This window comes from Mauremys reevesii, linkage group 8 (genome assembly GCF_016161935.1).
Source record: "Mauremys reevesii isolate NIE-2019 linkage group 8, ASM1616193v1, whole genome shotgun sequence".
Classification (NCBI taxonomy): domain Eukaryota; kingdom Metazoa; phylum Chordata; order Testudines; family Geoemydidae; genus Mauremys; species Mauremys reevesii.
This window is the reverse complement of record NC_052630.1, coordinates 15,815,330-15,841,623: the sequence shown is the minus strand read 5'-3', so window position 1 is coordinate 15,841,623 and position 26,294 is coordinate 15,815,330. Positions and strand designations below refer to the sequence as shown.

General features: G+C 44.5%; 1 protein-coding gene across 6 annotated transcripts in view; it reads right to left on the bottom strand.

Annotated features, from left to right (window-relative positions):
• The window catches only part of ARHGAP26 (Rho GTPase activating protein 26), a 302,495-nt gene that overhangs the window by 207,727 nt on the left and 68,474 nt on the right, over positions 1–26,294 (bottom strand). For all 6 annotated transcript variants that reach the window (XR_005583882.1, XM_039485733.1, XM_039485735.1 and 3 more), the window contains exons 2-5: positions 10,783–10,878; positions 9,026–9,087; positions 7,531–7,602; positions 3,117–3,218 (exon numbers count right to left, since the gene is read on the bottom strand). Coding sequence is in view for 5 of the 6 variants with exons in the window: in XM_039485733.1 (XP_039341667.1) it covers positions 3,117–3,218; positions 7,531–7,602; positions 9,026–9,087; positions 10,783–10,878 (332 nt within the window). In the remaining variant the exon portion in view is untranslated. The remainder of the gene's footprint in view (positions 1–3,116; positions 3,219–7,530; positions 7,603–9,025; positions 9,088–10,782; positions 10,879–26,294) is intronic.

Genomic DNA, 26,294 nt, shown 5'->3' with positions numbered 1-26,294 from the left:
CACCATGGGAATTAGAGAGGAGATACAGTATAACTACTGACTGAACATTTAGCTTCAAGATCACAAGATATCTGGGCCTAATGAGAACGTGTCCATACAGAACATAAATTTAGTACCAGATACCAAAGCAGGGCTAAGCAGATGGCAGGGAAATTACATACAAACCTAGTTCACACGAAGACACGCTTTCTTCATCTGAAAATTATGTATTTAATTATTTTTATGTCCATGACTGCTGAGTCGACAAACATACAGTAAAACCAATAAATACATGAAGACTATGAAGTACAAAGCAGCTTTCCCAACTCCTCTGCCCCAACCAGCAAACCCATGATAATAAGAGTCCCTCCAGTAATATTCCATAGTCAAATAAATACTCAGATAGCTTAGTATACATCTTGTACCTCACCATGAAGGCCACTGAGCTCTAGCTTTGACGAACCAGCACAAGGAAAGCACATTGTTCTTTGAGGATGGTTTGACTCCAAAGCCCAAGAGAACATGACTAGCGACCGTCCTCAGCCGTGATGGTGCATCCGGACACACACGTACGTGCCAGGGTGAAACTACATCACTCTTATGTGAGACACCATCCCTTTTTTTTAATATGGGGAGGAATTATGGTGGCCTTCAGACCTCTGCTCCTAGAAACCTGTTGACCTCTTTCTCCTTTGTGACTATGGATTCAGTTCTTCCCAGCGATCAAAGCTGGATATGGTCAGCTCCCAAATCATGGTGACACGCAAATAAAAGTAAAATGACTCAGTAACTTTGTAATCAGATGTGCCCCTTCTCTGTCATAACTCATTTAAGGATTGCATAGCACTTAAAATCTCACAATCAGCACGTTGCGAAGTAGTTAAAGACTACTGCCCCCATTTTACAGATGGGGACCTGGAGGTCAGAGAGGCTATGGGCTGTTTTTCAGGTGTGTTTCTAAGCACCACAGTCCCCACTGAAATCAAATGAAGGTGTTAGAAACTGGGGGTGAGGAGGGATTCAGACTCTAAATAACTTGCCCGGGGTCCTCAGAAAGCGAGTAGCAGAACTAGGAATCCTGATTCCAGGCCTTATTCTAATTATCTCTAGCTTTACAAAGTATAAGGATTATTACACTAAATAAATACATTGCAGCCCCTTTATTTACTCAATTGTTTCCTTTGCCTCTGCTGTGCCCCCCACTGCAATTACAAAACAGGCCTTCAGAGAATTCTAGAAGTGAATGGCAAGCAAGGCCTGTTAGATACCTAGTCCATCCCCACTCAGTGCAGGGCTGTTTTCTATCGCCTTGTCTACACTGGTATAGCTCAGTCCACACTAGGGGTGGGATCAGTTTAATGACATCAATTAAAAATACCCACAGCCTTACCCAACATAATTATACAGGTATAACTTTCCAGACTAATAGTACCTTGCACAGAGCTTGGCCACAGCAAGACCGCTGAGAAGTCAGCGCCAGGGTAATTTGAGAAGAGCAATCTACCCCAGGGGGACATACCATACACTGTGCCCAATACAAAGCGGCTGCTTTTACTTTTGAAGACCATTGTTGGTAATTACTTCCTTTTTAATATGAACTTATCCCTATTAATCTGTGAGAAAACCGTGAAATGGGTTATTTCCACCATGACCAACCTGTAACATTTGTCATGTGTGTCCACAATGCAGACACCGAGGTATTTAGCAAAGTGAGCTCTGAAAAATCTGAAAACATGATGCAGTATATTGGACTTGCCAGCAATTAAATGGCAAATCAGACTTCCTGCGCTGTTTAAATTGTCCAACAGCCAGAACTGTAGAGCAACAGAGAATTCGCAGGTTCTCTCCCCCTTCCCTTTACTATAACCATTGTACATGTAGATATTTCACTCTCCCAGATGTATCGGCAGTAAGAGGAAGTTGGTACAAAGTGAAGGGTTTCCCACACATGAACTACTGTCTCTTAATAGGGCAGGGCCCTACAATGCGGCTAGATAGTGCCAATAAGGTACAGTACACCCTCTTCTAAAGTTTCTGCCACATGCATACTTTTCAGCATGCATCTGTCATTCCTCTGGCTGACTTCCCCTCTCTGGAATCCCAATTTACAAGCTCTGAACATAAGTTGTACCACTTTTATATGCCATGAAGAACCAAAGCCAACATTTTCCAACTTGGAGGCCTAGAGTTAGATGCCCCATTCCAATTTAAGGCCAGGACTTTCAGAGAGGCTCAGCTTACATAACTCCTTCTGTATGAACTTCCTTGGAATCAATGGGAGCTGTGGGTGCTGCATACCTGTGAAAATCAGGCCTTTTATTTGGGTGCCTAATCATGGAATGAGGTGCCTTACTTTTATGCAAGCAAGTCTGAAAGCCTGGGCCTATGCTAACTAAGTATTTTCTCTTCTTGGCAATAGGCCCCCAAACCAAAGTTTAACATAAAAAATCTCCACCAGATGGCACTGGTATTCAATGCTGCTACCCTGATATCCTCTACAGCTCTTTACTGCAGTTACACTGGAGCAATACCAATACAGTAGCTACTGACATTAATAGACTTTTCCTTGGAGAAAGGTACCTTAATGCTCAAGGAACACTCATTTTAAATGGCATAATGTGTTCTTTGCCACTATGTTCCCTCCCCTTTCTAAAATAGAATCCTCCCACTCCAGTACTGCACAGCACTGAACATGCAGTACTTCAAATGCTTAAAGTAAAACGGTGATCAAGGAGCAACTAGATCATTATATTTAGCAGCGTAATACAATGGGACCCTAATCAACAAACCACAACCACTACTGAGGCCTGAGGGCACTGCTGTATTATAAGTAATAAATAACCAACGGACTATCTGTGCTATCCAGCAGGGACAGATTAATAAGGACTTACAACTGGCTTATACAGTTATGTGAATCAGGAGACAAATGTGGATAATTATGGGAATTTATGGTGGGGGAGTGGTTTGGTTGATTTTAGATTTTAGAAAGGCAAGTAATTATTATTTATTAGTTGTATTATCATATTGCCTAGCAGCTCCAGTCATGGACTAGGACCCATTGTGCTAGATGTTATACAAACACAGAATAAAAAGACTCAGGAGAATGCCAGAAGTTGAAAACCAGAGCTTGCTCTCACCTCTTGAAGTTGGGATTCTTTCTTCTTAGAAGACAAGTTTAAGTGCTTTTCCAAGACACCACAATACTTCTCCGTCTCCTTGTCGTACTTCTTCTTGGCATCCTACCAAAAAACCAAACATCACTAAACAACTGTCACATTAAACCATCAAGAGCAGTCACATGACACTGACTCCTTAGGGGCCCCAACACCAAGACAGTGATATTACTGGTGTTACCACAGCAGCTAGGGGGCCAAGTCATGGACCAAGACCCTATTGTGCTCGGCACTGTTCAAACACAAAACAACGATTGTCCCTGCCCCAAACAGCTTACACTCTAAGTGCCAGACAAGAGATGAGAGGTAGAGGAGTGCAAGGAAACAACATTAGACAACGCTGGTTGGCACAATAGGCAGTCGTCTCAGCACACCAGCAGCCTTGCTGTGGTCAGCTGAATGAACGAACAATTTCCAACAGGGAACACAGTTCCCGTGTAACACTGTCAGATCAAAGGAATTTTAACCAACATGTGTCTATGAAAACCAAGGGGGGAAATCATGGAGCGCTTCTAAAGAACTAAGAACAGCGGCGTTCACCATGCTACAATACAGAAAGAAAATAACATACACAGAACCTGACAGTAGCTTCCTGCCTAGATGACTTTTTCCCCTTGGGCCAGTTTTCCCCAGGACTTGATGCATTCAGTCAGTTAATTGTGGCCATGGATCCACTTCCTAAAGCCACAATGAAATAGAGTGAGGCCCCTACTTTGTTTCAAACCTGGCCGCTGAGCAGCCATCATATAATGGATTTCAGCCACTACTAAACAGAGTCAGATTTAAATCTGTGACCTAGGAAGTGAGACTTCCTACCCATTTGCAAACCCCAAAGCTCATCAAGTAACCAGTTCCCAGAGCTGAGCCAGAGACATTTCCAGCACCGAATGCGGGTCATTGGTTACACACCTGCCAAGAATGCTCGGGCACTCCTTGCGCCAACACCCTGCCCACCAGAGTGGCACCTTAACCCAGCATGCGTCCCTCAGCATGATGATCTACCAGTTAGATTCTCTGAACTGGAAGCTTCAAATGGCCACTTCAACATAACCTTTACCCACCTCCTTCCACTTTCCTCCCCTTTCTCTCCCCATCTCCACAGTATATTTGGGAATGAACCTGCAGCCTTTGCATCAACGAGGTGCATTCAAAGGGCTTTCCTTGGCATATTTATCCCCTCCACTAGACCCTGGCTCACGAGAGCCTGAAAGCACTAAGCAGAGAAGACGGATGTATTCTAAGTTTTAAAATACTGACGTCTGAAGACCACATTAGACTGACTGCGAGCTGAGGCCCTTGCCCACAGAAGGCATGCTGCACTTGGTGCCAAACTGGACAAAAAAAAATAAAAAAATAAAAAGTGGGAAGAGGGAAGCTCCACAAACCCAAGTGCTCCTGCTTTTAATTAGCTGCATAGACAAGGCACTTTACTCAAGCAAATCACTTGTTTTATATAACAGCAGTGACCCCTCTGTGGGTGTGCCAGCCACGCTTGGAGACAGAACCCTGGGCAGTAGCCAGGCCACATGATCAGTCCAAAAGTATCCACCATCGCACATGAACCCCCATTCCTCCACTTCAGAGACGCTGACCCAAATGACAGGCCGCCTGCATCCACATGTGAACCCCAGGCTGAGCAAAAGAGCAGCATTTTGAAGGGGTAAAGGTCATCAAGATTTCATGATCTCTTGTTTGCTCACTTGAGACCTGCCAAGATGCTTTGTCCAGGAAGGCAGCCAAGGACAGGACAGTGTCTGGCAAGCTCAAGCCACAAAAGAAATGGCAACAGAAGATGAAAGCAAAAATGTGCTTTTTGCCAAAGTTATTCTTCAACAGCTGCGCTACTAGAAAGGTCTATTGACAGAGAGGCTGGGGCATGGATGCAGATTCCTGAGAGCACCTGAGTGCACAGAGGACAGCGTCTCATAGGACAATACAAACGGCCAAGAAAACAAAGCTGCATGACACTCAGTTTCCTTTATCATTGGATTCTGCTAAGCAGCACTTTGGTTTGATTCTGGGCATCTTTGCAAGCTTACTATGATACTGGCATACCTGTTATTTCTGTCCAAATATCCTTCCACCACCTTGGGCCTGCTCAGCTCAGAAATTAAAGCTTTCAAAGTCTCTTAATTTGGGCTTCTGAACATTCTCTAGGGTTCATTTACATCCTCCACTGCCCTCACCATGGTAATGTGGGACTTTCAAACAGCCTCAGAAACACACATTCTTCACAGCCCTTCTGAGGGCATCTGGATGGCAGAATTCACTCTCCACCTCCCTCCACACCAGCATTACTGATGGGAAAGGTTACCCAGCCAGCAAAACCACAAATATGCCAAATCCAGTGCAGAAAGTCACAAACTGCAAATTCCTTTACTGTCCCCAGGAAGTGAAGTACAAAGTCAGTCAATAGCAGGAGCCAAAATTCATCTCTGATGTAAGTGGGCGCAAAGGGATTTTTCTCTTCTGGTTTTAGTGGGATCTGCAATTTTGAAAAAAGTCAATGAAACTCAAACCTTAGAAGTGACACAAATGCACCTGGAAATACAGCAGGTTATTTCACACAAACAATGCATTCACTACGTGGGTCAGGAATTCCAGTGGGAACAGTAATAGAGAATGCACTGTAATCAAAGCTCTCTCCTACGAGCACTGTAAAATAACCAGTGCTACCAAGGCAGGTGCCACCTCATGGATATTATTGACATCTACCAGCCAAAGCCATTTTGTTGCCACACCCGCCAGCTGACAACACCATCTCACACACATGGATCAATTCCCCTCTGGAGAAGGAAAAAAGCCTCATACTAATCTGAAACAGAGTAAGAAAAATTGGCATCAAATTCTAGAGCCCTTTCTAAATAGTCTGGTAATGTAAGGTTTTTAAATCTGTGCGGTGCCATGGGGCTACTCCAATCGCTGCTCTAAAAAAGGACTAATTGCAAATAATGTACCGTCAGGAACCAAGTCCAGCAACCCCAGTTGTTCTTGCCATCAGCACCAGAATTCACACCTACCATACAGGAGGGCAGCAGAATCTCCTCCCTCAGCACTGTGAGTGTTTCCCAAAGTCCTGGCCACCTCTCCAGGTACTGAGAGGATCCCAGAGGAAACTTCTGAAGTTATAGAGGGTTTACAAGTCTGGTTAAATGCCAACACACACACTTTGGTGGAATATTCCAGCCCTTCATCTTTCCCTCTTTGGGATAAATACTCCACTTGCTACCTCCAATGCACATAAACTGCCAGCCCATCACAACACAATGAACCAGATCCTTCAAAGGTCTATGGAGATTAACAAGGTCTGGAACCGCACAGGTACTTTGCTTTCTTTGCACCCACAGCTGACACCCTGCTACGGCACTGCTCTGAGGGAGAGCACAACCTTCTCCATAGTATCTGGTACCTACTAACAACAGCCCATTTCTGAAGGATCTTTTTTCAGCTACAGATTTCTCTCTAACGCAGCATAGGAATTGCCACACTAGACCAAGCCACTGTGACTTTCACAACAGGACTCTAATCTAGCTGGGGCGCCTATATGCTACTGAATACAGGTAATGACGCTCATACACATTAGCTTATGTTTCCTGCAGGCAGAAACAGGTTGCTATAGTAACAGCAGAGCAGTAGACGGAAGATGAAGCTGCAATTTTAATTTCAGTGAAAAGACAGAAAAGAGGCAAAAAACCATGGCTTGTGCTTCAGTAGCAGCCATGAGAGAGACTGGGTCAGTTGTCATCTATTTGAGATTTGCCCTATTTAGCAAAGCTCTTCTAAATTAAAACTGAATACATTCTGGTTCCACAGTAGGGATGGAAGAACAGACCTGGACAAAACTGAACCCATTCCAGTTATACATATGTGATGTGGGGAATCGATCTGGAGGAAAAAAAAATCAGTTGAGAACTTCATCTAAGTAATGCAAACTTTGCTTGAGGTTTGAATTAAAAAAAAAAAAAGTTTGCTTAACTTTGTGTGCACTTGATCCTCGTCCTATCCCACCTGCTTTCAGACAGGGTCAGACGTACCACAGGACCGTAATCAGGGCCAGAAGTTTGAATGGCCCCACTGCCACAGCAGAGATGTTCAGATAAGGATTTAAATAGAAGGTGTGAAACTTTTGGAAGTGCTTCCCTCCCATGGGTGACGACCTCGTGTCCAGTAGATGGTACCGGTCTGCATGTACAACTCCCCTGGCTCTCTCAAACTGAGCTGCTCATCATTGTGCACATTTCAATCAAGTTTCATTTCGGGGGGCGGGGGGACTAGGGAAAGTGTTCACTATATTTTTATCCTTTTCAGGCCTTTCTAGTTCTGAGCACGTGCAGATATTCCAGTCAATTCACAGCGCATGGAAGCACAGCTGACCTACCTTAGCAGCACCAATTTGCTCCTTGCGGAATTTCTCCAGTGGAGTGATCAGGACCTCACCAGCATTCTCAATCTGATGAGATAAAGGCACAGATTATCATCATCTCTTCAGCATTGTCTACTCACACACGCTTGGTTATTAACCACTTTGTATCTGTCCAATTTAGGGTTAAGATCTTCAGGGCAGAGATCTTCTCTTCCTATGCGTTTATACAAGGCGGAATTCACATTTCAATGCAAAGTGGTTTAAACCTGTCCAACATCTAAAAAACAAAATGAAGAACCACTGTGTCTTTGATCAGAGGATCTCAAAACACTTTGCAAACATTATCCATTTGTGAAGCGGGGTGATGACCCTGTTTCTCACAGGGGAGTTAAACTGAGGCACATAAAGGGGGAGGTAATTTGCCCGTCATATGGAGCAAAGGCATTGCATAGTCAAGTATATGGTCAGTAGCAAAGCCGGAGTCCACAAACCCCAAAACCCTAATTCATCCACTGAGCAACACTTGTGACCTCAAATTCTTTTAGAGAAAGCTGCCCGCCCACACTCCCAGCCAATCTACATCTCCCGTTGTCTAGGAATCCAGGAGCGACCTGGATGCTCCCCAGTGCCAGTACATACCAGGGCACATCTTGCAAGCACCAGTGTTACTCAGTTTAAACACACCAAATGTAAAAATGAAAGGAGTTAGCGTTCTTTACAGCATAAAGCCAGCCAGGTGGAAAATCTGCAGATACAAGAGAGGACCCAATTTCCTTCCCAAAATAGAAAACCCACAGGTTATCGCACTGCTGGGAGGAAGGAAGCACATTGTATTTTAGCCTAAAGCAGCTTCTGCACTTGACAGCAACAGAGGCACTGCTCTCAGAGTGAAAGCAAAAATGTACCAACAGCCTGAAAAGAATAATTTGGCCTGTGTTCTGTCAATGTGGGGCCTGTTAGATTGAGTCACAGCTCATTGTGACTTGCTGCCCCCCCGGCATGCTGCCAAGACTCAGTCTCTAAGAATAAATATAACCATTCTTTCAGGCATAAAACCCAGTAATCCTGGCTAGTTAGCTATACAATGGCCCGTAGCCAAAACAGACAAGAGGGACTTACAGAACCGTTTTGCACCCCACCCCTATAGAAGTCATGCAGCCAGCCCCTTCTTCCTCTGGTACATAGGTCAGGAGGAGTCACACTGCATCCGTAATATAACCTAATACCCATTTGAAAGTTGCCCAGACCTGGTGAAGGGACTCTGGGTCAGCCCGTTTCATGCCACGAGCCCACATCTCAAAATCAGTTCAATGCACTCATCAGTTTCTATTTACCACAGACCTCAGGCCGAGGTACCTAAAGCCCCTTTTTACCTTCCAGCCTATATGAGCAGACGATAGGCCTCTCCCAACACCATAGTGACCCTGAACTCCTCGCCAACCCTCCCCTTTATCAAAGGATCAAACAGAAGAAGGTTTAACTCAGAAGTCACAAGCCTCAAAGTCCATACCATGCGCATTCGCTCATCTTCGAGATTCCGGAGAACAGTGGCAAATTCTTGCAGGGATTTTGCTGAAAGAGACACACCAGCAGGTTCAGTATATAAAATGGGCTGTAACGTCTCTAACATTAAAGAAGTTTGGGCTACAGATTTCCAGCAGTTAGTTACTCTTAACACGAAATACTGGGCAGTCGGGCTAGATTGTGCTGTTGCATCCTTACTTTATTAGCAAGTTGGCTGTTCATTGAGATCTGCTAGTAAGAGCAAAGAACTGGTTTTTGAATTTTGTTGGAATATATTCACGAGTAGCAGCATGCTGGTCTCTTCTGAACAAATGCATGGAACTCCCTTGTGGCACAGCTACATTGTTAATGGGGACAGGAAATAGCACTTTTCAGCCTTGCATGTAGAAGTTTGCTCCAGGTTCGAATTCACTGCACTTTGTTGCAAATTTATGTCTTTTATGTCACCTGGAAAACCAATCAATTCAGATTTGTTTCTGTCCTTACATTTTTGTGCAGTAGAGACAGAAAGAGGAAATTCTGAACCTTGGACTTTTCTAGTGGCACTGATAGCAAAGCTGGTGTACCTGTGCAGAGCCATGGTTGGGAGGAACAATACACACCAAACTGGCTTTTCCCTAGTATATCTTCCCAAAAACAACCCACAGGCCCTTAAATTAGGCTGCTAGACATGCAGAGCCATCATCTGGCAAGTTTATTGTGCAGTCCTGCAGCCCCAGACCCTTGTAGATGGACTGGATGACTCAATAGCTCTTTTTCATCTTGATTATTGACAGTTAACTATTAAAAAAAACAACCCGATTGCTAAGACTTGCAGCCACAAAACTATTCTCCAAGCCCCACAGACAAAGAGATGTTGTGTTGGTCTTGAAAGTGAACTACCCAGTGGGAAATTCTTTATCCTCTGCTGGGTCTGTCTCACACGGGATCTAGGGCATCTCACCTAGGATGTGAGGTATGACCAGAACATTTGGTCATCTCATCTGACAAGCCCTCTCACTGCCTAAGTGAAACTGGGGTTTGGCGAAAAAGAAAATAAATCATCAACTCATGTTCAATTGAAATAGGACACTCTAACTAAAGGTGAGGCTTAAACCCAATTTAGTTATATAGGCTTCTGTTTGTGTGTAAAAAGCCCGAGGGATCAACCTTGATAGGAGAGGGCTAATGTTGGCTGGCTGTGGGGAAAAACAACTAGAGGAGGGGCTGATCCTTTGCACTAAAGTAAAAGGCCATATTTTACCACCAGGATCACAACCTGGGAAGTCCAACTGGATCCTCATGTCCTTCTGTTTGTCCAGATAGGAGTGGCCAGGAGCGCTTTTTTCACCACTTCTTAGCAAGAAGGTTGCAGCCTTCTCTTTCGGATCAGGAACTTGCTATATTTAGCCAGGCCTTTGTCCCACCAGATTGACAGATGCACTGCTTTAAAACAGAAAAGGAGCTAGTGGCAGGGTATTGCCAATGAGAAGCCCTGGACTCTGGAACTCTCTTTCCCTTGGCTTGACAGAGCCAACTTCAGGGCAAACTGCAAGACTCCAGTTTCCCTGGGCTTCACACAAGGGCTGGATTAAAAGGAAGATATTGTTTCTGCAGGTTGGGAAGGAGTTTAGTGGAGCTTCTGGGTTCATCAATACTTCACATGTATTTCTATCACATGTCTATGCACCTTGCGCTCTGATTAGCTCGGTCCAGAAATATCAAGAGAGAGATCCCCTTAACAAATGTAGCCTTCCCACTTACCTATGCATATTTCATCATCTGTTTCTGCATCTCCTATACATCGGAATTTAAACTCATTTAGGGAATCTGCAAACTTCCGCTTTGCTGAAGACAGATCTGTTGAGAAGTAGGGGAAAAGAGAGAAGGGGAAAAAATGAAAAATCAGAGGTATTAAAAAGTATGCAATAATTTCAGCCATGTCACCTCAGCCCTGGATCCTGTCAGATCTTCCCCAGGCTCAACCTGCTTGCCTTGAAAGTACTTGATTGAGGTGCACACACCCTGCCATCCAAGAGAGACTCCAGGGATGAAATCCTGGCCCCACTGATGTCCGCGGGAGTTTTGTCATTGTCTTCAGTGGGACCAGCATTTCACCCCACATGTTGAATGGCATTCTTCCTTCTGAATCAGTGCTAAGCCAATGTCCCTGCACTGTAGTATAGGAGATGTGAGTTATCCTCAAGGATCCCACAGAACTCTGCAGAAGAATATGAATGGTAGCCCAGCTGAAGTCTAAATGGGTAAATGAATCACATTCTGCCATTAACTGTTGCACAGTGTTGCCATGCACTGTTAATCAGCTGCCAAATTCACCCCAGGCGACAACAGCATTTCAGTGGTGGGTGATGCAATTCCACTAGATAGCTTGCTAAGCCTCCACATGACTTGTGGTTCTTTTGGCTGAAAGGAGCTGCCTAAGAAGTTAATACACCTGTTTATTACTTTACAATTCACAGCTTCTGTTCCCGATCCAAACCTCATTAAGTCACCACATATCCTGCCACATGCAAGGTGGTGTTTTCCAAAGCCCATAAGTGTCTTAGGAGCACAATGCCAATTGGCTCTGGGTATGAACTGTTCTCCTGAGTCACGTAGAGGCTTTGGAAATTCCACCAGTCACCGGATCTAACTATAAGCCGATTCCCTTTATTTCCTCACTCCTATTCCCCAATAGCTCCACCCCATTCCACAGAATTCAGTGATGTTTCTCTCTCTCTTTCTCTCTCAACAAAAAGACTTTTCTCAACACCACTTTTAAAAAACTCTCTCCTTTGAAACATTTAAGGCAGACAATACAGCAGCAAAAGAGGTGATCAGTCCTTTCCAGCCAGTGAGTATAAATAGGAAGGAATAAGCAAAGAAGACTCTCCTCAAACTTCAAGAGAGAATTATCTTCAGTTTTTGGGTGAGGTGTTAGTCAGTCTTTATGTTATCTGAATGGACCATCCCCACTCTTAGCATCACCAGGGGAAAGCCACTGCTTGAACACTCAGGCCCTTATCTTGCAAATGTTTCAATGCGAGTGCAGTGACACCTTGCAGCAGTGCAGTTACACCTTGCAGCGTGTGCAGGCTCAGGCCACCTGAAGAGGAAAAATAATTCTGTCACGCACAATAAGCAAGATGATCATCCTAGGAAAGTGAACACGTAATCCAGGCTCGGGAAAGGATCCAGCATCAGAAAGAAAGGTCAGTGAGCCAGCAAAACCTGCCAGTTATGACATGAATGGAAGGAAGGACAATCACTGCTTTGTGACGGTCTTTTTACCTTCAGAAGGCAACAGAATGTCACTGTTCAGTTCCATTTCAGGAAATGCATATTTGTGACTCACAGAGATCTCAGAAGGAACCATTTGGGCTTCTTTTGAGGGGGAGGGGCAAAGCGCAAAGGGACTTTTGGAAGCTGTTCTGGTCATCAGGACAATTACCCACCAGCACACGGCTCAGCTGCCAGGAAGGGACATGGGAACAAACCGTTTACATTTTTTACAAGGATACTCCCAAGACAAGTGTCTTTTGCATAAAAGTCTCTTTACTTGCTACTAAAAATCACCCAGCTCTTTACTGTCTCATCCTTTATGTAGTTGCTTTGTTTTTTGCACTGCCACTTATACAGCAAAACTACAACGGCTCATGCTTTTGAACCTAAGTTACTTGGTCGCATCCCCTCAAGACCAGAAGAATGCACCTCAGAAATCAGTGCCTACGTCCTCCTGATTTCAAGTAGGTTTATCCACTGAAGGATACTTAGTGTCAAGCACAAAGCAGCCCGTTCACCTCATCACATACAGCTTCCATTATCTACACACACCTTTCATCCCTTTATGTGCTGCTGCCACGCCATTCCCAGGCTCCACTTACTGGTCAAACTGGTTTCCCAGCCCCCTAAGCATTGTCTCAGCAAAGAGTCCTGGCATCCCATTACTTTTCTCTCTCCTCCACAATCCCCCTATTTTACTTTGTCAATGGAGGAATCCAGCCTGCCCCCCTGAATTCCAGGGTCACTACAGGAGGCTTTAGGGGGTGCCGGTACAGTAGTTTGCATTTTACAAGGCAGCCTTTTAGCTTCTTTGAGTTGTTTTGTTGGAGGTGGGGGGTATTTTAAAAGGGGACTTTGGGGGAAGGCAGAGAAGGTGGTTTGTTCTTTTACTCTGCTGGACAATACAAAGCCCTCAGAGGGGCAGAGCATTCAGGGAGCACAAGGATGCAGCTGCAGCATTACATACCATGGGCTGTGTGGCCTCAAATCTTTCTTCAGGAATTGGGAAGCATAGCGTGCTGGGGTGAGGCCTCTCCAATTAACACACTGCCAGGTGAGCCTGGTCATCAACCCACAAGTCCCTACCTAAGTCATCTGCAATGCTGCTAATATGAAAGGCCAATGTAGCAAACGGGTCAGAGGTGGGGTGTGCAGGTGCGTGCATGTGTTATTTTTCCAGAAAATCATTATTAAAAACCTCAATACTTGGAATGGTGAATTCTGGTTACGCTGAAGCCGGCTGTATTGGTTTATCGGGGGGTGGGGATGGTCACATAAACCCCCAGCCCACCAAGCATTTTTACCGATTTGCAAAAAAATATAAAAATAAAAAATAAAAAAATCTTCTGTTTCAGCATCTAATATACAAGAGAGAGAACGAAACCCTTGTTCACTTCCCCACCACCCGCTGCGCCAGGGCTGGTGGGCTTGTGAGGGTTCAGAGTTTAACTTGATCACTCAGGAGCTATGCCAACCTTCTGTTTGTGTAGCTAATAATAAAGAAAGAAACTGATGTTAATTACACAAGGAGCCATTTCCTGGTTCCAAGCTCGGTGCTGACCTCCGGGGCTGGTGGTTTTGTTTGCAGCATATTTTTCTGTATTCGTCCCTTCAAGCACACCATAGGCTTAATGACATCCTGACTATATTATGTGCTGCAGATCCCCCGTCAAAACAGATTTACTACAACATCATTCACTCCCATGGCTTTCTGGGCAGGATCCAAATGCCACATTCTGCCATGGAGAGGAGGAGGGAAGAGAAGCTGGTAAAAGAGCTGGCAATGAGCCAAGCACACACGGAGTCCAGCTCACACATTTCAGCCCATTTCAAACTAGCAGAGTAAAACATGACTGAATAAATCAAGGGCAATCAGATTCACATTTCAGCAGCATCCATTGGTATGGCGACCTACCTACCTAAATAAATAAGTGAAGTGTTTTGTACAAGAAACTGGGAGTCAGGACAACTGGGTTCTTTCCCTAGTTCTGCTGTAGCAATACAAGATCCATCGTGGTGATGGACAAACTGTACCACCTAGAATCATAGAAGCACAGAACTGGAAGGGACCTCGAGAGGTCATCTACTCCAGTCCCCTGCACTCAAGGCAGGACTAAGTATTATCTATTCTAAACCACCTCTGACAGGTGTTTGTCCAACCTGCTCTTAAAAAGCCCCAATGATGGAGATTTCACCACCTCCCTAGGCAATTTATTCAAGTGCTTAACCAATCTGACAGTTAGGAAGTTCTTCCTAATGTCCAACCCTAAACCGCCCTTGCTGCAATTTAAGCCCATTGCTTCTTGTCCTAGCCTCAGAGGTTAAGAACAATAATTTTTCTCCCTCCTCCATGTAACAACCTTTTATGTACTTGAAAACTGTTATGTCCTCTCTCAGTCTTCTCTTCTCCAGACTAGACAAACCCAATTTTTTCAATCTTCCCTTACAGGTCATGTTTTCTAGACCTTTAAACATTTTTGTTGCTCTTCTCTGGACTTCCCCCAATTTGTCCACATCTTTTTCTGAAATATGGCGCCCAGAACTGGACACAATACTCCAGTTGAGGCCTAATCAATGCAGAGTAGAGTGGAAGAATTACTTCTCTTGTCTTGCTTACAATACTCCTGCTAATACATCCCAGAATGATGTTTGCTTTTTTTGCAACAGAGTTACACTGTTGCCTCCTATTTAGCTTGTGATCCACTATGACCCCCAGATCCCTTTCCGCAGTACTCCTCCCTAGGCACTCATTTCCCATTTTGTATGTGTGCAACTGATTGTTCCTTCCTAAGTGGAGTACTTTGCATTTGTCCTTATTGAATTTCACCCTATTTATTTCAGACCATTTCTCCAATTCATTTTAAATTTTAATCCTACCTTCCAAAGCACTTGCATTGCCATATCATGCATTGATATACTGATTGCACCCAAGAAGGCTGAAAGTTTCTCTTCCTCAAAACAAAACCTTAGATTTCAGAGGGTACAGCACAGTGTGCACCTTCATTTCCTCTCCATGGAACTGTGTGTGGTGAGAACACACAGACTCCATGGCCAGCCATACACTGGTGGCACCTGTGTTCTCTCTCTTTTCACAGTCACACCTAACGACAATGTCATGGGGTCTACAGGAAACCAGCACCTGGATGACAAACAGCTGATTCAAAACTAAACCTAGGCAATGCTGAAGTTATGCTGCTCGGATGGAGGAAAGCATTTAAGAATTAGCATGGATATCATCATCATCATCATCCCCTTCCCACTAAAAGCATCTAAGGATCATTTTGGTAAATGAGGGGACAGTCTCAGGGTCCAGCTAGGGTGATCATTATTTCCCAAAGGGATACTGCCCAGGGCTGGCCTGAGCCCCTCCCTCCAGTCGCTCACCTGCCTGCCCACCCCTCTCCCTCTCCCCTGCCTGGGGCTGGCCCCAGCTGCTCGCCCGCCACTTCCCTCACCTCCCTGGCCCCCGTCGCTCGCCCAAGCCCTGCCATCCCCCCACTCAAGGCTGTCGCTGGTCGCTCGAACCATGCCCCCCCCCACTCCACACCATTCCTTTACACAGCACCCCACTTTTTTGACAAAAGGGAGCATTTGCCAAATGATCCAGCTGACAAGAGCAAATAGGACAAATGCCTACTTTTGCCAAAAAAGTCAGGACAGCCAGAACGGGGCTTAAAAAAGGGACTGTCCCGGCCAAAATGGGATATACGGTCACCCTAGGTCTGGCTCAACTCCATACCCTAAGACACTTGGAACACTGCTATATAAAAATAAATTTACCAGGAAAATGCTTCAGCCCGATAGAAAACCTCAATATAGATTAGATAGCTGGGGAAGCAGGGCACAACATTTAAAAGGGATTTTCCCAAGGTCTGCAGCACAGCGAACATTAGAGTTCAGGAGTTTCTGTGACTCAAAGCTCAGGATCATCCCTGACTGTACTTCTGAATTCTGATGAGGTCGATACATTCACGCATCACGTAGCAGCTGCACACGCTTGCCGTTCTTAACCAATTTCTGAAGGCCCAACTAGCTAGATGAGCTATTTTAGGTGCAGATGTGTGGACCACTATCGTGGGGCTGGCTTAAGATCTGCACTCGGCTACTCATTTAAAACATTCTTTGTGGTATAAGCCAAGCAGAAGTGCTTCAGAGCAAAGTAACAGCCTTCAAAGACCACGCCTGTCTTTTGCTACACTTCAACAGTCTCCCACAGTGCATTATAAATAGACAGAGGAAGCAGAGATAATTTCCAGCACACAGAGATAAATTAAAATTGCTCACAGCTACTTGCTAAGCCACACGATCAAATCACAAGGAATAAACCAGGCAGCTAAATTAGAGACCACCTGAATGTACCAAGGGGGCTGTGCAGATGAGGCTAGAAAGGGAGGGACAGGGAAGGGACCACTTTGCACATCTCATCTGTTACAAAAAATAATTTAAGAATCATCTCATGCAAATAAAGACAAATGGGTTTTCCATTCCCCTTTCTGTGTCAATACTTAAAACAACATTGGCAGACACGTTTAGGCTCCCAAAACACAGGTTTCTTAAAACTAAACTTTTTTAAAAAGTTAAGATTAACAGAAGTGTTTCTGTCAGCATCGTTGTTTTTTTTAAATGTAAGGTAAGCAATTTGCTCAATGTACAGGTCCCCTTGCATTGTTTACAACCCAAGCATTGCAGCATTGTGAAAGCACATGAGCCAGAAAGTGAAACTTACTAGCCTCCACCCAGAGTTGAAGGTTAATAGAGAATGTAATCAGCAAACAGTGAAAGGAAAGATTCGATATTTTAAAATGCTTTCCCTTGTAATAATTTATGGTGCCCTTAACAACAACATGCATTGGTGAGCTAGGGTAGTGGCCCTGAAATGAAAAGTAGTAGAAGAGGTGGCTGAAAGGCAGATACAGATAAATCAATTTTTTATTTTATTTTTTAAATCTCAAAAGGCATGAAGGCTTCATCTGTTCTGGCAGATACACAAGGATCCCTTAGCACTTACTATATAAATTGGCCAAGGAAATGGAGACAAACCTCAAAACTTTTGGAGGCCAAGTTGAGTCTGGTCTCTCAGTGTCACAGAAGGAAACTGTGAAATAATGTGCGTCTCTGAGCCAAACTGAGCCAGGTTGCTCTTCACCACATCTTGGTAACTATTAGCTAGCTCTGCATGTAAATTGACAGCTTGAATTCTCAGAGGCGTGTCTGAATCATTGTCAGCCTGCACAAGTACACACACACCCTGCCCACCCTTGCCCAGCCACCTCTCATGCATAGGGCCCTACCAAATTCACGGTCCATGTTGGTCAATTTCACGGTCATGGGATTTTTTAAATAGTTAATTTCATGATTTCAGCTATTTAAATCTGAAATTTCACAGTACTGTAATTGTAGGGGTCCTGACCCAAAAAGGAATTGGGGGGGTCACAAGGTCATTGTAAGGGAGGGGGAGTTGCGGTACTGCTAACCTTACTTCTGTGCTGCTGCTGGGAGCGGCACTGCCTTCAGAGCTGGGCAGCTGGAGAGAGGTGGCTGCTGGCTGGGAGCCCAGCTCTGAAGGCAGAGCCGACGCCAGTAGCAGTGCAAAAGTATACATGGCATAGTATGGTATTGACACTCATACTTCTGCGCTGCTGCCTGCAGAGCTGAGCCCTCAGTCAGCACTCTCCAGCCACCCAGCTATGAAGACAACAGCACAGATTAAGAGTGGCATGGTATAGTATTGCCACCGTTATTTCTGTGCTGCTGCTGGCAGGATGCTGCCTTCAGAGCTGGGCACCTAGCCAATAGCCGCCGCTCTCCAGCCGCCCAGCTCTGAAGGCAGCGCAGAAGTAAGGGTGGCAATACCACAACCCTTCCCCCCACCCCCAAATAACCTTGCAACCCTCCTGTAACTCTCTTCTGGGCAGGACCCTTCATTGGAGAAACTGATCTTCCCTGTGAAATATGTTTAGTGTAGGGTAAAAGCACACAAAAGACCAGATTTCACGGTCCATGACGCATTTTTCATGCCCGTGAATTTGGTACGGCCCTACTCATACAATTTTATTTTGAGTTTTGCAGATGAACAAACTCACAATCCCAGGGACACTCAGATGAAATTGCTGTGGTTTGCCTTGTATGGGGAGAGAGGGGGGTAAAATCATGCATGGCCACATAATTTCACGTAAGTTTGACTCACACGCAATGTTTGCAAGCCTTAGAGAACCTGGATAGATCTTAATTTTTAACTAAACCTGAAATTAGGCAAACATTACAAGCAGAGCAGAAAAAGCTTTAGCACTAGATCTATCTATGAACTGCATACTAACCCAAGTTCTCAGCCACCACTAGGGGGTGTCCTGTGACATGACAGATAAAGCATGAAAGGAATGTATTTAACAACTGCTCAAATAGATTTTACAAAGGGTACGTCTTCACTACCGGCCGTATCAGCACATAGCCATCGATTTCTCGGGGATCAATATATCGCGTCTCATCCTGACCCACCACCATTTCTGCTCCCTCTGTACTACACTGTGCATTGTTACAATAACGGAACTAGGAATGAAGCGGGGGGGGTGGGAACACCACAGGGAAAGTTTCTTCCTAATCAGTCTTAGCAGTTGGTGATTGGCTTGTGCCTTATAAAGTGTAATTCTAATTAGTATAATTGTGGGAGTTATTTTTCATCTAACCCTCTTTAATATTGTGTTAAGATTTTGTCCTCAGTGATATCTTGTGGCAAGGAGTTCCACTGATCAAATTATTAATTGTGTAATAAAAAAAGCCACCCCTCTTAATTACCTCTTACATGTGTTGCTTTTTCATTTCATCATGCTCGTCTCATTTTGGTATTCTAAGAGAGGGTCAGGAAGAGCTCCTAATTTCCCTTCTCCATACCACCCACTGCTTTACATTATTCCATCACATCCCCTCTCAGTACTATCCTCCCCAAACTGTAAAGTCTTCACCTAAGATGCACCCAAACACATCCTGTTCTTTTGCACTGTAATTTCACAGTGGTGCTACGATAATCATTCCAGGAAAGTTAACTTGACAATAAGCAGGCTCAAGTACTACACATGGCAGGTCTGACCATGTAACTATGGCAACTAGTAATCCAAATAAAATGCCCTTTTAAAAATGATGTATTGGCTCATTATTACAATATACGGTTACAGGCAGAAAATTTATGGTAACAACTACAGTAGCACTTTCCTTTTGGAGAATGTCAACCTTCCTGGAAGGAGGTTTACAAATAAAAAGTCCTGCCAAAACATATGAAAGAGAATCCAGGAAGTCAGGAGAGAAGCTAGATTGGAGGTGCTGACATTAACATAACCTAACCATTTAAAAGGATCATACAGTCAGAGACACCAGGGCAAGTCGGCATTAGACTGTATAGGCCTTAACTATAAAGCAGTTCTTTCCCCATTACTTGCTACCCTTATTCTTCAGGTTCACTGCCATTAAAGGGGGGCGGGGAAGAGTCTATGCTCAGCAGGATTTATGCACAAAGGCTGGCTACAGACAGAGAACAGTTTTATATAAACAAGATTATAAATATTGTAATATGGACTGCTCGTCAGAGTTTTGAAGAGGACTGTCCCATTCAAACATGAGCAAAGATTCAACTTCCAGATCACAAATGTGACCAGAGAGAACATCCAGATTCTGCCCAGCTCTAAAAAGAAGTTACACTGCTCCTTTAAATGAAAAACTGAATCCAGTAGATGTTGAGAGGTGCCAGCCTAGGCCAGTGCTCTGCCTCTCATGCTGATCAAGAGGCACCTCAGCCCGGGAGCTCGTGGAATCAAGAAGCATTGCCAAAGCGGATTTCAGATGAGGAACGGGGTTGGGAGGTGACATTCCAATCTGGCATTTGCCACGTTGTTACTGTGACTGAGTCCAACAGAGAAAGGGCCCTCTCCATCTGAAAGCTCCCTTGGGACAACTTCTTAGCCAGTTTTTGCCTACTATAATCTTGGGTGAACCCCAGAAGGTGCATTCCCACCGGTGGAGTTCTAGGTCATAGTTTTGTGGTGTCTCCTTCCTTGCTCATTGTTTGGGGAGCAATTTCCCCCTCTATCAGCAAGAGCCCCAAAGCATTTCCCTATGGGAGCTGGGCAGTGCATCACTCCTGCATAATATCCAGGAGCAGGAGACTCAGAAAGACCCTATAACAGAAGGAGGGCTTCAGATTTCAGCAAGCAACAGGTAACAATGCTTGAGATAATCATGGTAGTACAGCTAGGCACAGCGCCGCATTAATTCCCAGTGTTGGGAAGAGTGAGGGCTGCCAATACAAACCCACAGACTCCAATCTCGTGTCACACCACTCTACCTTTGACTCTTTGATGCCCGCCCCACCCTGTATGCACACGCACACAAACACACACACACACCCCCCACAGCCTGCTCATCTGGATGTCCCCTTTCGTACTTTATCCCAAGCTCATCTTTCTTCTTTCATGGTGCCCCCTGGCCTGAAACTCCCTTCCTGACTCCATCAACCATGCCTCCTCCTCAGTCCCTGCTCAAAACCCATTTCAGGCTTGCTTATGAACTATAGTTCTACTCACATCAAGTCATTGAACAATATCTAAAGAAACCTAGCCATCAGGGCACCAGCACTACCCTCTTATGAGGCCATGCAATCTTCTTGTCCTCACCTCTGTCTCACCTATTTTTACACCCCTTCCATGGTCGCCTGCTGTTCTAATCTTAATTGTGAGATCTTCAGGGCAGAGAATCTGTCTCTTCTCCAATGTGCCATGCGCAGCTATGGAGCTATGTAATTATAATAAAGACATTTTGCCTGCATACTGTTAGAATAAGCTTTGGGAGAGTGGTGTTTACTTACAGTACAGGAGTCCCATGGCACAACATTAGAAATACCCATGTGTATCATATGTAAGGTTTCATCTGGATTTACAGTGGCATATCGAAGCCTTGATTGCCTTAAGGCATGACATTACACCAACAATGAATCTGACCCTATGGGTATGGTGAGAGTAGCCCCTATATGGCCAGAGGGTTGTGTGAAAAGCTCCCATCTTGACTGAAACCAAGGCGTGGCACCTGAGGGGTTAAACTGACATGCCATCTGATGAAGTTGTCTAATCCCTGCTCATTTTCAGTGAATTTCTCTGTGCTACAGAGTAGGAACAAATATCTGAGTTTCCCCTCTAGAGACCGCTCTAAACTGAGACTATTAAAACACTAAAATAAAGCTAAGGACCAAAGAGACCATTTGCAGAGCCAATGGATTTATTGTTACAATAGCAACTTCTCCCAACCTCAAGGTGTTTTACAACAGATATGGGGAAACAACAAGCACGAATCTGTCAGAAAGGAGCTGGGTGCCAGATCTGGGGGAAGGATTTCATCAGGAAGTCATGAGCCGGCAGGCACACCACTGCCTTTGGATGCCTCAGCGATGTCGCCTCTTCAGAAATTCTTCACTCAGATTGCAATGAGATCTAGATCCCGCTCTCCTGTAGGCTCAAAACTATCTGCACATTTCTTGCTCTCTCTTGGGATGCAAATTATTTACATGGGGGGAGGTGAGCGGGACTGGTTCTAGACAATGGTATTGTACTAAGCTGCCCCTAATATATGTTGAGCTTTCTGCTCTTACTATTTCTTTATTAATAGGAGCCCCTGTCGTGTACCAGAACCCCATCATGTCAGGCACAGTACAAACAGAAAAAAATCGATCCTGGCCCCAGAGCATTATATGGTGCTTTCATCATGAACAGTGGTTACATGTTTCAGAGCAGCAGCCCTGTTAGTCTGTATCAGCAAAAAGAACAGGAGTACTTGTGGCACCTTAGACTCTAACAAATTTATTTGAGCATAAGCTTTCGTGGGCTACAGCCCCACTTCATCGGATGCATAGAATGGAAATATCTTTTTACTGATGAAGTGGTTACATGGGTGCCCTGAGGGTTCTAATGTAGCCATTTTTCTTGGGTCCTCCTGGTCAGGTCTTGTTTTGCCCCAGTTCTGCCGAATGGAAATACCGAAACCCATCACAGTGTTGTGCTATGTGGAGAGTCACTGCCTCTGACCTTTTACAGTCCTTTAATTCCGTAAGCAGCCAGGACTGTAAAGCTGTCATTTTACAGAAACACTACAGAGATAAAACACAAAGCCAGCAACTGGACATAAAAGATTCCTCACACCCCAGCATTCTTCCAGCAATAACAGAGAGAAAAACATAACAAGTGAGGTGCTACAGCTGCAACTAAGCACTGAAACCTTAGCGCAGCAGTAGACTCTCAAAGCCTTGTAAAATTTCATTTGAGTTCTAATGACTTCATCTGAACCTGATTCTTTCTCCCTTCATTCTGCCCCAGAAGGGAAGCACACAGAAAATCTGGGAAGTAACTTTAAAAAAAAAATCCTCTCTATTTTGTTTCCCTGTCATCTCAATATTCGTATCCTCTTTTTATTCTATACAGCATGTGCATCTAGGAAGGGCTGGGGAACCAAGGGAACAAGACAGGTTATACTTTTTTTTTTTTAAATATATATAATGGTTTCTCTTGTCTGCACTACCTGGGAGAGGGTGCAGAGCTGATACCCAGGATGTATCAGGCCCTTTGAGTCACAATGTTCAGAATGTACCCAGTGACAGTTCTGGCTTTGATCTATTCTCTTTTCTCACAAGGGGTAAAGAAGTCACACACACACCGCCAATTTGTTTCACAGAACAGGTACAACATTTGCGAGCAGTGGTAAAACATACGCAGGTCATGTGGTTGCAGCATGTGGCTCTGATGGTAGCACAAAGAGCATTAAAATGCTGTTCTGAGCAGGGTACAAACCTGTAGAAACAGAGCAAATGCTAACGCACCCCTCTTAAAATGTTTTTCTTTAACCCATGCATTAAAGTTATCAGGTACAGCACTTCCCATGTAAATCAAATAACACCCCCCCTTTGCGGGAACTGAACACCTCCAGTTAGGTTTCCAACACAAACGTTTGAATACAAATCTGAAATTCGCAGTCCATGAATGCAAAGCTGATAGCTAAATCACTGTTTTCATGGACATTCCTTCCAGGAAATTCACTGGCTTGAACGTTCAAGAACATGAACGCAACAGGGGCATGAATGCAAGTGAAACAAATTAGTTTAGAGAAAGCCACATATTCACAGAAGCCCACCCCCACCATATTTGCCCAGAATCTCACTTGGCTATCAGCAGGAGGAGCGGGCAAGTCGCAAGGCTCCACACATTGTGAACAGAAGCTAACTAGAAACCCTCACATGAAACAGTGGGAGAACAGACTTCCCTTTGCGTATAACCAACATCCCAACCAGTTTAGTTATGGTTTGTGCCCCTAAATAAACTCATCACGGGGTTGTACTCACCCACTTCTAAGGTTGCCACCCAGCTGGTTTTTACCCAGACAGTCCGTTTTTTGGCTTCCATGTCTAGGTGCCATGTAGGGTTGCCAGGTGCCTGGTTTTTGACCGGAAAGTCCACTGCAAGAGAGGACCTGGCAACCCAAAATGGCACCCGAACCAAAAGTCTAGTTACGGCGGTGCGGGGAGAGGTGCTGGATCATTAACCTGCACCAGCCCCTGCTCAGCTGGGGCCACCTCCTACCTGCAGTTAGGCTCCTTGAGATGATGCAGCAAGCAAGGGGGGAGGAGGGGAGAGGAGTGAGTGATGGGGCAGGGCCTTGGGGAAGAGACAGAGCGGGGGAGCCTCAGGGGTCTGTTTACCAGCAATTAGGAAGGTATTAATCCTATCTACTCCTCAGGGAGTGGTCCTTTACTGTGCTTGCATTTTAAAAAGTTCTCCTTTTCCCTCTGCAATAAGGAGCGCAAAACCAGGAACCAAGACATAAATTATATCGTCTCCATTCAATAAGCTTACAGGAGGTTTATAAACAGCTACTTGTTGTCCCAACAAGACAAACCTCAACCACATGTTCCTGTTCCTGAAGGCCCCGTACATGAATGCAGTTTACATTAGAGAAGTCTTCTTGCATGCAACTTTACAAGCGAATTACAAAACATGTCGTCAAGGTAATCATTAACTCACAGTGCTAAAGGGATCCATAATGTTTGTGTCTAGGTCCAAGCAGATATGCTGGTTGACAACCTGAAAGGGAAACTGTAAAATCTAGCCACGCAATAACCTACAGGGCATGCCGGTCCCTAGATTACATACGCAGATTATTTTAAAGTATTAAACCAGGCTGTCATGTCCCCCATGCCAGGATACAGGTTGCATCAGCACTGCAAACAGCACACACCCAAATATTTCTCTACGGCTGAGAACTAGGGCCCTTTCCAAAGCTTGTTAAAGCCAATGCTCCCTCCACCCCTGCCCCACTGCCACCAACAACAAAGCAATCTGGAATTACCTAAAGGGCCATGAAGAGATCATCCATAAGGAAGGCATTCATAACCCTCCTCCATTTGTGCACCATATCTCCAGAGATGGCATTGATAAAATAAATGAAAAGCCCCACTTTTTAACCAGGGATACCATTGCTCTCGCTGGCCTGGCCACGTTCTAGAAGGAACCACAGCAAGAGTCCATATCAGGCAGGTATCCCTCCTTAGAATGCAATTTAGATATGAGAAAAGAGAGACCTAATTAAGTCATTCTGCCCATCCCTGAGATATGTATGGAAGAATCCTGCACTATCCCAGTGCTTTGTAGACACCATCAATTTAGGCTTGAATAGAGACTGGGAATGGCTGAGCCATTACACACATTGAATCTATTTCCCTGTGTTAAGTATCCTCACACCTTCTTGTCAAACTGTCTGAAATGGGCCATCTTGATTATCACTACAAAAGGGGTTTTTTTCCTGCTAATAATGGTTCATCTTAATTAATTAGCCTCTTAGAGTTGGTAGGACAACTCCCACCTTTTCATGTTCTCTGTATGTGTATTTATCTCCTTACTATATGTTCCATTCTATGCATCTGATGAAATGGGCTGTAGCCCAGGAAAGCTTATGCTCAAATAAATGTGTTAGTCTCTAAGGTGCCACAAGTACTCCTTTTTGTCTAATCCAGTTTCAGATGACTCAATCAATGGAACTTCCACAACTTCTCTTGGGAGATTATCTCATAGCCTAACATTTCACTGGGAAGCTTTTCCTGATTATTGGCTTTCAGTTCTTTCCTAGTTATAACCCACCTCCGATCACCCTCTCCCCTTCAAATATTGGGAGCATCTGCAGGCACTACCATGATGGTGGACCATAGGGGTGTGGTTCAAATAAGCTCTTTCCTGGAGAACCATTGACAGCTGGAGCGTAAGGGGGTGGGGGGGTCTAATGAAAAGCTGGCAGTCTGAGCAGATTTACAGCATGAAGTTTTTAAGCCAAGTTGCAAACTAAAGACTCTGCATTCTAATGAATGAGTAATAAGAGATTATCCCCTACCAGCTAAATGCTTTTCCACTTGTCCTTCTTCCAAGACAGTTAGACAGCTGGTTTATAACCACAGGGCAAAAGGCTAACAGTTATAGCAAACAGCCGTACAGCATCAAAATTAGGCATGAGAAGGTGTGACACGTGGCCAGAAAGGGTAAATGCAGGATAAATTACCCAAATTCAACCTTTAGGGACATATTGGTACATAATGTTTGTGATGTTGTGTGTTTACAAATTTATTGTTAGAGGCAGACAATGTAATCTTATAGTTCCTGTCTCTGCTGTATTCTCGTAATTCAGAGATCAAAAGGAGAGCTTAACATTTAAATGAATTGTAAATATAGTGATATCACTATATTGCTCTCTCTTTGAAATGTATAGCAAATCACCTGCGAATGGTGGAAAACAGACAATTGCCTTATGTTAATCCATGTAGCTAATTACCGGTGATCCTTAGGAAATAGGTCTATTTCAAAGTCTCCATGATTCCTTATTGTTCCCCTAAGGACTCTGCGCTGTCAAGAGAAGTCCTGGAACTGTATAAAGATCTCTTGGGTCCTGATCCTTTTCATCTCAGATCTACTTGATGCTTTATA